This window comes from Mustelus asterias, chromosome 18 (assembly GCF_964213995.1).
Source record: "Mustelus asterias chromosome 18, sMusAst1.hap1.1, whole genome shotgun sequence".
Taxonomy (NCBI): Eukaryota; Metazoa; Chordata; class Chondrichthyes; order Carcharhiniformes; family Triakidae; genus Mustelus; species Mustelus asterias.
In genome coordinates, this window is record NC_135818.1 from 56638413 (window position 1) to 56652079 (window position 13667).

General features: G+C 42.3%; 1 protein-coding gene across 1 annotated transcript in view; it reads right to left on the reverse strand.

Moving 5' to 3' along the window:
- LOC144506762 (uncharacterized) overlaps positions 1-13667 on the reverse strand; it is a 160104-nt gene that overhangs the window by 119352 nt on the left and 27085 nt on the right. Inside the window, 2 exon segments of the mRNA XM_078233119.1 lie at positions 1214-1340; positions 1444-1527. Of these exon segments, the coding sequence (XP_078089245.1) occupies positions 1214-1340; positions 1444-1527 (211 nt within the window).

Genomic DNA, 13667 nt, shown 5'->3' on the forward strand with positions numbered 1-13667 from the left:
AGTGCATCCAAAATTCTGCTACGATATCTTTACTCACACCAAGGCCCACATCATGGGAGGTGGTGGTTGACCTACATTGCTCTACTAGAAACCAAAGGCTTGACTTTTAGGTTGCATCTTGCTGTCAAATCCCTCCAAGCTAACACCCCTCCCCATCTCTTCAATCCCCTCCAATTCTGACCTTGTGAATCCCCAACTTCAAATGCTCCACCATTGGCAGCCAATGACTTTTACCTGCTCCAATTTGTCTGTCAAATTATATACACATTTGCAATTCCTTTCAAATTTCCACACCACCACATTCTATTCCACTCACCTGGCCTATCACCTTCCTTTCCCATCTCATCCATTACTCCTCTCTCCCCCCACCTTGCCCCCTTTCCTTGGCTCCTGAACTCAAACTGTCGCTCCTGTAACTCAGGAGAAATAGGCTGTGGTTTCCTTAGACAGGGCTAAAAATCCAAAAGGAAATTTAAGTGTAGAATTACAATATGGCATTCCAAATGTTTCCATGAAAGAAAAAAATACTGATTTCATTAATTTTAATAAAATCTCAAAACTAGGATTTTATTTTTCATTTCAGGGGCTGAATTTTCACAGGCCAATGGGGGGAGAGACAACAGAGGTAGATGCAAGTAATTTCACATGGCTGCCTGGTGCAACACCCATTACTGGCATGATCCCACCCCAAGGCATTTTCCCAGAAGTTGGGTTGGATGCAGAGAGCAACAGGTAGCCAATTAAGGCAAATCAGAGGCCCAAAGGCAGCTCTGGCCATTTTTTAAAGTTCAAACTTGTTAAAGTTGGAGGGTGCCGCAAGATGGAGGCAACTTCTCTTCCTTACCTGGAACGACATGCTAGTTTCTCCCATGCTGGAGGGCATCTTAGTGTCCCTCTGACAGTCCACCCGCCATCCCCAATTGAAGAATGTGTGCACCCTCTGACTTTGAATAGGCTTATCAAGTGGAAACAAAAAATCAATACTAGGTGACTACTCCTGACACAGGAGTGTTGGAACTCCCATGTGACTTCAACGTCGGACTCCTGGTCCAAAATATAAATTTTTGTCCCAGATTTCTACACCAAAAAAATTGTTTCAAAGTCTCCAAATCACACCTAATAGATTTATTAATTTCATTTTACCAACTTTCTCAGTGTAGAGAAAATACACTGCTCAAATTTACAAAATGATCAAAGTCCAACTGTGACTCACCTTTAATTTCCACTTCAGCATTGACAAGTGGACGCAAGTTCGGTGAAGAAAATGCAGTAAAACTTCCTGCATCTATTTTTGTCACCCGGTTTCCTCTGTACAATTGGTGTTGAAAATAAAGACTGACCTAATAATTGAACACAATGTCAGGAGTGCAAATAAAAACTAATAAATATTAACTAAAAATGACCATATTAAACATTTGAACTAATTGCAGGCTGTACACATACCTCTGGTATTACGTACTGGCCAGCAATCAGAAGTGCCCCGAGCAAATTATCATGGCCGTCATTTCTCATCTCATAGATGGGAACCTGGAAGAATGAAAAGAGCTGTAAAATGTGGTTTGACAATAATGCAATGTAATAGTGAAAGGACACCACTAGATTGTGGTTAGGGATTAGTAAGGAAATCTGGCGGTTCAGCATTCTGTTTGTTACATCTGATAACTCACTACTTCCTCCAACTACCCCAGAACAATTTGAGTTTAGCTCTTCAGCTCATTTCTGGTCGCACCAGACTTCACAATAATTGCTTGCAGTCAGTGAATGAATTACTGGTAGTAATGAGTAATTACTCCACTATTAAAAATAATATTTCCAACTCCCTCAGAATGACTGCCTGTTCTGAGTCATCCCACAAAAGCATAGCTGGACAACATGAAACTAAACATGTCATCCTTAACCTGCAGCTCTACACCATGACAGCACAGTGCATCTGGTCCTATATTCTCCTTACATGACATCTTAGTATAATGGTGTTAATTCCAATAAGTTGCATGTTGAGCAAGAATGAATGAGTTTGAAGCTAACCTGTACCTTAAAACTGGATTTCCAAGATAGCACAGTAAAGCCACAAACTCTTCAGTTCCTCAGACACCCAAGACAGAATTTTCCCTTCCCACCTGCCATGAGAATCATGGAAACATGGACCATGCAAAGGTCCATTGACCTCAGGTGGGATTTTCCAGCCTTGCAGTGAGCACAGCTGGAAAATCCTGCTCCCAGAGTGCATTGGCCCATACACTCTTGCAATGATTCCGTGATTGTTTAATTGGGGACAGCATGCATTTAATTGCAACAGATGAACATATGAATTAGGAGCAGACCATTTGACTCCTCGAACCTGCTCAGTCAATAAGATCATGGCTAATCAAATTGTAACCTCAACTTCATATTCCTGCCTATCCCCAGTAATCTTTCACCCTTTTGTTAATCACGATCCTATCTACTTTTGCCTTCAAAAAGTATTCAAAGTCTCTACTTCAACCACCGTTTGAGGAATGTTCCAAAGTGTCTCAACCTCTGACAGAAAAGATTCTCAACTCTGCCTTAAAGGGGCAGCATCTTATTTTTAAGGAGTGACCCCTAGTTCTAGATTCCCCCAGAAGAGGAAACAACCTCTTCACATCCACCCCGTCAAGTCCACTCAGGATCTTGAATGATTGATAAAGTTAATTCTTCACAAATTAAGCTTGAAGGAAGCATTTAATGGAATGTAAAACCTTTGTTTTAAACCTACTGAAGATGGGCAATAGCAGAAAAATCAGTAATAGAAATTTGATTATAAACAAAAAAACTGGTGTATTTAATGATAAAGGTGAGATGCTGTGTGAGATATTTGAGACCACAAATATGGTAATCAAGTGTTCAAAAGGAGGAACTTCATATCAATAAATAAAGTAGTTAACAGTAACAATAACTCAATAGTAACATGAAAATAAGAGCACTAGTAAAAATAGGTGTCACTTACAGGTCACCCTCTTGCTCACCGAAAAGTCTGCCAAATCCCACCGAGCCAGTAAAAAAATTACATGGAGAAAGGCTTGCAAGAACACTAGTCAAAATGACACTAACACTTCTCTCTTTCTCCGCCCCCGTTTAATTTCCAACCCCCATCAGGACAGAAATACAAAGAAAGTAATGTCCAAGTCTGTCAGTAGCTTTGCAACTGACTCAACACCCATTGGTGAATCTTGTAATGATTAACCTGGAATCGTAGGTGAAGAGGTAGATTGTGTATCTGTACATGTTCATTCCTCTTTCACTCGCCAGCAGTCAACTGGCAAACCTGGAAATTTAGGAACCACTTCTTGAATACCCATAGCAGTATTACCTTCTGCCATGTTAACTGCAATGGTTGCTGACTCAAACTTTTTCTGTCCGAGTCACAACGTCAACAAATATGGTCTTGGTGTCTGAACAACTCAATGTTGCAGTCTCAACCCAAGATACCAGACCATAGTGTGGGTTTCCTCTGGGTGCTCCAGTTACCTCCCACAGTCAAGACTTGATTAGGTGCATTGGCCATGCTAAGTTCTCCCTCCTGAACAGGTGCTACAGTGCAGTGACCAGGGGATTTTCACAGTAACTCCATTGCAATGTTAATGTAAGCCTACTTGTGACAAACTTTATAATGGTTTTAAATTCCTGGTATACACCTCTGGTTACTACCAAAATTCCAGATGTAAACCTGAGCATCCAGTTTGAAGTACCTCTTTGGCCTGCGAGTCTCTTGAGTTATTGTCTCAGGATACAATGCCTTGGATGGCAAGTCCCATGAAGGGAGACAACTCAATGCATCTGCATCATCTCTGCTCTGTACACAATAATTGTACTGATTGGTCTCCTGCACTGCAGGGATTCTTTGGCCCATCGAGTCTGCACCAACCACAATCCCACCCAGGCCCTACTCAACTCCACATATTTACCCTGCTAATCTCTGACACTAGGGTCAATTTAGCATGGCCAATCAACCTAACCTGCACATCTTTGGTCTGTGGGAGGAAACCCATGCAGACAGGGAGAGAATGTGCAAACTCCAAACAGTGACCAGAATTGAACCTAGGTCCCTGGCACTGAGGCAGCAATGCTACCCCAAAGCTGATAATGCAAGAGCCATTGCTGTATTCTTGCTGAGGCCATGGGACGAATACATTTCAACTCACTGAAAAGACTAAATGGTTTGTGGTCAGTACATATGGTCAAGGAACCACCATCAAGGTACTGATGGAATCTTTTCCCTGCAGAAACTATAGCTAGAACCTTGGTCCAACTGAGAATGCCTTTTCAGCTAGTGTCCTAGATGTAAAACCAAGGGGTTTCCTTCATTAAATGAGGAAGTACCACCCCCACACATTAGGGTAAGGCACTGCATGACAGGATAAGTTCCCTGTCTGGACCCAAGTGTAGAAGATTATCCAATTGCAGCAGTACTTTCATATCCTCGAAAGCCTTGTGTGCGCAAACTTGAACCATCCATTTGGCTTCTTTGTGTAGACATGGATACAGCAGAATCACTGTAGACAGGTCTGACAAAAAAAAAACTTTCCTTAATAGTTTACCAAGCCCAAAAGTGACCTCAGCTCTTACACATTCCTAGGCTCTGGAGCTTCCTTGATGGCTCAAATTTTCTCCTCCACAGGAGATTAGCCTTGTGCAGTGATTCTGTGGCATAGATTCTCGATCATTGGTTCCCAACCAATGTCGTGGCACACTGGCCATGAAGGCCTCCCACCCACCCATTGTGCAGCGAAAATGATTCAAAATTCAGACTAAAAACTAACTTTAGTCTTCAGATCTGTAGCTGACATTTCCAAGATTCAAATCTTGGGACTCCCATGTATATGCCAGCTGAGAAAGAGCCTCACATAGTTTAGATTTTTTATAGTTGGTCAGGCCCATGTGCCTGACCAATGGAACTTGGAGCTGGAGAGGGGTCCAATGCACCTGCACAAGTAAAACTCAAAAGGTGCAAAAACCTAATGAGAAGCAAGAGAGAGACATGGAGATGTGAAACATAAGAGGACAGGACAATGTTTAAAATGAAGTTCCCAGTAAGAGAAGACAAATAGGAGGCATGCCTCAAAATCTTAGTGTAGAGGCATGCCATGACATCAAGGTTAGGAACCACTGCTTGTGCCTGCAAAATGCACATGCTCCTCTTCAGATGTAGTTCTGTCTCCGAAAACATTTTTACAACTTGATCCAGATTGCTGAGGTGCTTTTCCTTAGTCTTCCCTGTAATTGAGACGTCATCCAAGTGGACTGCAACCTGAGGAATGACTTGCAACAGGATGCCCATCGTCCCAAGAAAGATCGCCAGACTGGTGGATATGCCAAAAACCAAATGATTGTATTTGAACAACCCTTTATACATGGTCACATACTGCTTTGAATTGTCCTCAAGCAACAGTTGGTGGTGTCTGGCTCAGGTCCAGTTAAGTGTCTTGCTGCCTGCAAGACTTAAGGATTTAACTTGGAAACCTGGTTAATGACACTTGTGCAATGGGTTTGACTTTACAGGGGTGGGGGGCCCCAAATATTGTTGCAAGTTTAGTTATTTCTTTGAATATATATAGTTCAATGTGTTTCATGCCATCTGGTTTTATGTATTTATGTTCCAACATTCTGGATTGATAATGTCAGGTCAGAATTTACATTTCAGATGTTTAAATTGTTTAGCCTAATGGATGGGGATTAATCTTAATACAGGTTCTTCCTTCCTAGGGTGGTACTGGGGCTTTGGAGTCTGATGCTTTCAGAGCTCGAGCTTAAACCAACAAAGTAGCAAGTCATTATCTTTCAATATATGTACTTTTGGTTGTTTTCTCCTTTACCTTTTTTCCCACCCTCCCCCCTCAAACATGCACTATATGCATGGACCTGTGGATGCAATAACGATCCAGTGCTGGTACAAGTTGTGTTTGACCTGCCTCCTTGCCAGCTCCAAGAGCTATTTTTGTTTTTTAAAACAGTGCCTGCAGTTCACACTACCCATGCTCAGGTCCTTGTGTGACAATGTTACTTGTCAAAAGAACATTACAGCACCGGAACAGGCCCTTCGGCCCTCTAAACTTGCATCAACTATGCTGCCCAACTGAACTAAAACCCTCTACCCTTCTGGGGACCATATCCCTCTTCCCATCCTATTCATGTATTTGTCAAGATGCCCCTTAAAAGTCAGTACTGTTTCTGCTTCCACTACCTCCCTCAAAATCTGCCTCATACATCTCCTTTAAACCTTGCCCCTCGCACCTTAAACCTGTGCCCTCTAGTAATTGACTCTTCCACCCTGGGAAAAAGCCTCCGACTATCCACTCTGTCCGTGCCCCTCAATCTTGTAGACTGATCAGGTCACCCCTCAACCTCAGTCATTCCAGAGAGAACAAACCAAGTTTCTCTCATCTCTCCTCATAGCTAGTGCCTTCCATACCAGGCAACATCCTGGTAAATCTTGTGTACCCTCTCCAAAGCCTTCTGGTAGTGTGACAACCAGAATTGAACACTATATTCCAAGTGCAGCCTAAGATTCTATAAAGCTGCAACATTACTAGCCAATTTTTAAACTCAATGCCCTGGCTGATGAAGGCAAGCATGCCACATGCTGCCTTGACTACCTTCTCCACCTGCATTGCCACTTTGACCTGTGTACGTGTACACCCAGATCCCTTTGTCTATCAATATGCAAGGGTTCTGCCATTTACTGTATATTTCCTCTATTAGACCTTCCAAAATGCATTACCCCTCATTTGTCCAGATTAAACTCCATCTGCCATCTCTCCACCCAAGTCTCCAACTGACCTGTACCCTCTGGTCCTCATTGTTATCTGCAAATCCACCAACCTTTGTCATCTACAAACTTACTAATCAAACCATTTCCATTTTCCTCCATTTATATATTACAAACAGCAAAGGTCCCAGCACTGAAGCCTGAGGAGCGCCACTTGTCACAGCCCTCCATTCAGAAATGCACCTGTCCATGCTACCCTCTGTCGTCTTTGAGCCAGTTGTGTGTCCACCTTGCCAGCTCACCTCTGATCCCATGCGACTTCATTTTCTGCACCAGTCTGCCATGAGGGACCTTGTCAAAGGCCTTACTGAAGTCCATGTAGACAACATCCACTGTCTTATCCTCATCAATCATCTTCGTCACTTCCTCAAAAAACTATCAAGTTCGTGAGACATGACCTCCCCTCCACAAAACCACGTTGCCACCCACTAATACGTCCACTTATTTCCAAGTGGGAATAAATCCTGTCTCGAAGAATCCTCTCCAATAATTTCCCTACCACTGATGTAAGGCTCACCGGCCTGCAATTACCTGGATTATTCTTGCTACCCTTCTTAAACAAAGGAACAACATTGGCTATTCTCCAATCCTCTGGGAGCTCCCCTGTAGCCAGTGAGGATACAAAGATTTCTCAATGCCCCAGCAATTTCCTCCCTTGCCTCAGTATCCTGGTGTATATCCCATCAGGCCCTGGGGGACTTGTCTACCTTAATGTTTCTCAAGAACCCCAATACCACCTTTTTGATCTCAGCATGACTCAAACTATCTGCACCCCCTTTCCCAGACTCATCCATCAAGTCCTTCTCTTTGGCAAATACTGATGGAGTAGAGTGATATACGTCCTATAGTGATCAACCCATGGGGTCAACTCATGGGTTAATGAATTGAAAAACAAAACCATGGAATAATCTTAAAAACCAGTTGGATGCAAAAACATGGGGACTGCAAGGTCTCAGAATCCCTAGAGTGCAGGAGGCCATTTGGCCCATCAGGTCTACAACAATTCCACCCAGGCCCTATCGCCACTTATTTAACCTGACACCATGGGGCAATTTACCATGGCCAATCAACCTAACCCACACATCTTTGGACTGTGGGAGGAAACTGGAGCACCCAGGAGGAAACCCATGCAGACACCAGGAGAATGTACAAACTCCACACAGGCAGTCACCAGAGGCCGGAATTGAACCTGGGTCCTTGGCACTGAGGCAGTGCTAACCACTGCCACCTCAATAGATGAACTTAAGATGGAGGCCAAACAGATTTACTCAGCTATCCAGGAGCAAAGGCTTTAACTATCTCAGGTGTCATGGCTCATCTCATTTCCCCTCCAACCCTCTGCCAGTTACCTTAAAATCTGAGATTTCCTGATATTTGAAGTATGCATGAGGAATTTCTTCAGCCAGAGAGTGGTGAATCAGTGGAACCTTTTGCTGCAGAAGGCTGTGGAGGCCAGGTCATAGAGTGTCTTTAAGACAGATGGCTAGGTTCTTGATTAATAAAGGGGATCAGGGGTTATGGGGAAAAGGCAGGAGAATTGGGGGGGGGGGGGGGGGGGGGGGATGAGACATAGGAGCAGAATTAGGCCAAAGTAATTTGCACAGTCTAATTTTATTTTGAATTGCTTAAAGATTGAAAGCTGCTTTAAGATTGTTTGGAGAAGTTGAACAGAGAATTAGAGGTAATGAAACATGGCTAATTTCAGTGGACTACTTGGTATATGGAAACCCTGCTCCCAGACAAAATATACTTGGTAGTTCTCCTAAACAGCAAAAACATTTCTACAGCCAGGTACAGTACTTGACTAGGTACACAACTAAAATTACTTGACCATGGAACTATGCCATGATTTTTTTTTTTAACAGATGCTTAACATTCATGAAGGAACACATGGCGAAATTACCAGTGCAGAATTTATCCAAATGTTTTGCATGTCTCCATCCCACTGTCATGTGATTGCATGTGCAATCTGAGTCAATGCAACAGCAACCATCCTTCCCCCCTGCCCCCGCCATACAAGAAATTATGAAGTGAATTCAGAGTGGAGAGATTTTTAAAAAAATTCAAGATGGTCTCATGTTAGAGTCAGGACAGGACCCAACTTTTACATCAGTTAAAGCAAATTGTGTCCTGCAGTGATTTGATACTATTTTTCTGTATCTATAATGGTACCCCATCACATTATGTGCTGGTGTATGGTGGCACAGAGAGAGAGAGAGAGAGAGAGAGAGAGAGGGGGGGGGGGGGAAGGAGGTGGTTCAGTGTGTTATGAGCTTAGTTAACCAACATTGCTGGAAGAGAACACACTTACTCCACCACCAAAGCACCAGCGAGACATTTAACTAGCCTATGTTTAAACAGCAATGTTAAAAATACCAGCATGTTTGCATGTGGTGAGGAGAGGAGGGGCTTCAACAATTGAAGTAAAGGAATTCAGTGGATTCTGAGTTTAGTCAATTAACATCGCTGAAAGAAAACAAGCTTATGCCACCAAGACACCAGGGAGACAGTCAACTAGCCCATGTTTAAACAGCAACACTAAAAATACCTATGACAAACACAAGTTTGGGGAAAATAAAATCCAGGACTTTATCTTCCAAATTAAACATGGAGTTCATATGGACTTAGTATAAAATTTCGAAAAATCCATTATACTCTCATGGTAAAGCTGTTAAGCATTTTGAGGGATTTTTAATTATTTGTGTCATATTTGATGACAAATTTTGCCAATTAGACATGGAGCTATTAAATCTGAATCAAACTAGAACTGTGAATAATATTACAAAATCACATTACTTTGCAAACACTCAAGTTCAAAATATGCACTCAAGGTTCTGAAATTCAGAAAGTTAGTAGAAATCCAATAGAAATGGTTTAGTGTTTCAAATCACACAGCCAACTTAGCCTTGTTTTGGTGCCATCACTATTGCCAAATGGCAAAAACCACCCAAGCCCAAGACTACTGTCAATGCTGTGCACCAGGTGCCTACTTTTAATCTGATACATCTTCCATCTTGTTGCATATTCTCAGCTTTAAAAAGGAACAACAGTACACAGAAGAATTACTAAGGCTTCTCAATTAAAGTCTATGCAGAAAAATGAGCAGTATTTAATCCCCTAATCAAGGATCCAAATATGCCATGCAATGAACATAGGATTTCATTTATTTTATTCTGCAGGACACATTTGCTGATACTACATTGGGTGCTACTTGGCATAACACCTGTTTTTATAAAACAGTAGACTAGCTGACTTATGAAAAGGCCACATGAGATCCGAATACAGATTCCAACTGCGAAAGTGGGTAATGTGCCACAAAATCATGCATGTAAACTTCCAATCAAATATCACCAAGGACCTAAAAAGGATGTATGGGTTAGGTTGATTGGCCATGCTGAACTGCTCCTTAGTGTCCCAAGATGTGTAGGTTCGCTGGATTAGTAGGGTAAATATGTGGGGTTATGGGGAAACGGCTTGGGTAAGCTACTGAGAGTCAGTGCAGACTCAATGGGCCAAATGGCCTCTGTTCTGTAGGAATTCTATGATATGAACAGAATGACAAGAGCTATTAAAGTATATCAGTAAAGAAGCAAACCAGTGAACTTGCTCAAAATATGCTCCCTCTAAATTGAGATACTTGGTGTTGGAAGCAAGATCTGTATTACAATAAATAATTAAAATATCAGTCTGTTGCCCTGAGAGAAACATAGTATGTAATTTCCTTCAAATTGCTCCCACTACATTGCTGCAAGCAGGATTTTCACCACTCCTGGAAACCTCTGGCAGAGCAGCTATATCTCCAAAGAAATTCTATGCCAATGATTTCAGATGAGAGTACATCCCACTTGAGGCCTCAAGTGCTTTAGTTCAAAAGGCTTCCTAATCACATCACCCAGTGGACTCAAAGCTCCAGACATCAGATGACAGCTTCAACTAGTATTATTTTATGAACACCACAAGGATTCCTCCCAGAATGCCCTCAAGCTATCTCCCTTTCACACAAAGCATCCACACTTCAAAGCTGCAGAGAGAAGGGAGGGATGCAATTCCTTTGATTGTCAGCAAGAATGACCATTCACAAAGCATGTCAAAAGTAGTAACAAAAAGGAAAGTGCTGAGAATGGAATTAAAACAATGTAAAGCAGTAATGTTTAAACTATCGGCTGTTTGCTTAGATAGCTAAAGCTATTACATGTGATTTATTTGCACAAAGTGGAGAATGAAAACTGTTATATTCTGGGAACTAATCAGAAAGACCTGTTCAATAGCTCCTCAAACTTTTTCTCAATTATTTTATGTCTACGGGGCAACAGTGGCCAGCACTGCTGCACCATGGACCTGGGTTTGAATCCAGCCTCGGACCACTATCTGTGAAATTTGCACGTTCTGTGTCTTTGTGGGTTTCTTCCCACAGGCCAGAGACATGCAGGTTAGTTGAATTGGTCATGCTAAATTCTCCATCAGTGTGCCCAAACAGGTGCCAGAGCATAGCTACTAGGGGAGTTTCACAGTAACTTCATTGCAGTGTGAATGCAAGTTTGTGACTAATAAATTTTACTTTTCATTCGCTTAGTGCTTGGTCATCAAAATCATCTGACGTTTGCCACTTTAAGTTTAGGGTGAAAAGCTATAGGAGAATTAAAGCCATAGACAACACTAAGGAGGAGAAGGGGAAACTGCAAGGTCTGAAGATGGCCAAATCACCTGGACCTGATGGACTACACCTCAGAGTTCTAAAAGAGATAGCTGAAGAAATTGTGGAGGCATTGGTGGTGATCTTTCAGGAATCACTGGAGGCAGGTTGGGTACCAGAGGACTGGAAAGTAGCTAACGTAACACCGCTGTTTACAAAGGGAGAGAGGCAGCAGACAGGAAATTATAGGCCAATTAGCCTGACTTGGGTCATTGGCAAGATTTTAGAGTCCATTATTAAAGATGAGATTGCGGAGTACTTGGAAGTGCATGATAAAGTAGGACTGAGTCAGCACAGCTTTGTCAAGGGGAGGTCAAGTCTGTTAAATCTGTTAGAGTTCTTTGAGGTGGTAACAAGGAAGTTAGATAAAGGAGAACCAGTGAATGTGATTTATTTAGATTTCCAGAAGGCCTTTGACAAAGTGCCACATAGGAGACTTAAATAAGTTAAGAGCCCATGGTGTTAAGGGCAAGATCCTGGCATGCTTAGAGGATTGGCTGACTGGCAAAAGGGTCTTTTTCAGGATGGCAGCTGGTGACTAGTGATGTGCCTCGGGTCAGTGCTGGGATCACAATATACATGAACGATTTGGAGGAAGGAACTGAAAGCACTGTTGCTAAGTTTGCAGATGACAAAGATAGGTAGAGGGGCAGGTAGTATTGAGGAAGCAGGGGGGCTGCAGAAGGACTTGGACAGGTTAGGAGAATGGGCAAAGAAGTGGCAGATGGAATACAATGTGGAAAAGTGAGGTTATGCACTTTGGAAAGAGGAATGGAGGCATAGACTATTTTCTAAATGGGGAAATCAGAAACACAAAGGGACTTGGGAGTCCTTGTTCAAGATTCTCTTAAGGTTAATGTGCAGGTTCAGTCGGCAGTTAGGAAGGCAAATGCAACATTAGCATTCATGTCGAGATGGCTAGAATGCAAGAGTCGGGAGGCAGTACAAGGCTCTGGTCAGACCCCATTTGGAGTATTGAGCAGTTTTGGGCTCCGTATCCAAGGAAGGATGTGCTGGCCTTGGAAAGGGTCCAGAGGAGGTTCACAAGAATGATCCCTGGAAAGAAGAGCTTGTCGTATGTCGTTGGAGTTTAGAAGGATGACGAGGGATCTTATTGAAACTTACAGAATGCTGCGAGGCCTGGATAGAGTGGACGTGAAGAGGATGTTTCCACTAGTAGGAAAAACTAGAACCAGAGGGCACAACCTCAGGCCAAAGGGACAATCCTTTAAAACAGAAATGGAGGAATTTCTTCAGCCAGAGAGTGGTGAATTGGTGGAACTTTTTGCCACAGAAGGCTGTGCAGGCCAGGTCATTGAGAGTCTTTAAGACAGATAGATAGGTTCTTGATTAATAAGGGGATCAGGGGTTATGGGGAAAAGGCAGGAGAATGGAGAGAAAAATATCAGCCATGATTGAATGGTGGAGCAGACTCAATGAGCCAAGTGGCCTAATTCTGCTCCCATGTCTTATGGTCTTACACCAGGATTTTAAAGAAAGGCAAGAAATGAAAGTACATGATATTTCTTCAATGCAAAGGAATAGAAAAAAGCATGCTAATGTGAATTCCACGTAGAATGAATCAGTTTATTAAATTCATGTTTACCCAAAATGTTATGGTGCCCAATTTATACTTTCTCAACTTTGCTTTTTATCAATGTAGCTCTTCACAATTCAGTGACCTTTCTCCCTACCCCTTTGAATTTTTAGGGGGTCAAGGGCCATGATGCTTCTCATGTTTGATTAGCCAGTTCAAGACATGATTAATTGCCATTTGGTGATTGGTGCCAGCAGATAGGCAAAATTATAGAGATAAAAACTTTCTGGAGGAAGCTAGGGAACAATAGAATCGAGAAGAAATATCTTGATGTACATTGATATTAGGAACATTCATATTTCTCAAAACATATGAATTTGAATCAGAAGACAAGGTAACTGGCCATTTACAGACAGGAAGAATTCTAATCAGTTGGGAACACAAAAAGCATTAATCTAGATATTTGGTGCTCCTTCAGCTCAAGATAACCCAATTTCATTTTGCAAGCTTGGAGACTGAATTCCAGCTAAACAGAGTGTTGATCCTCAGTTAGATTCAAATTTTTGGCAGGCTAACTGCCACTTCCACCAACTCAGACAAACACAATGGTGAAATGTGCCCTCGGGTGGAAGCTCAAAAAAAACCTCAAGTAC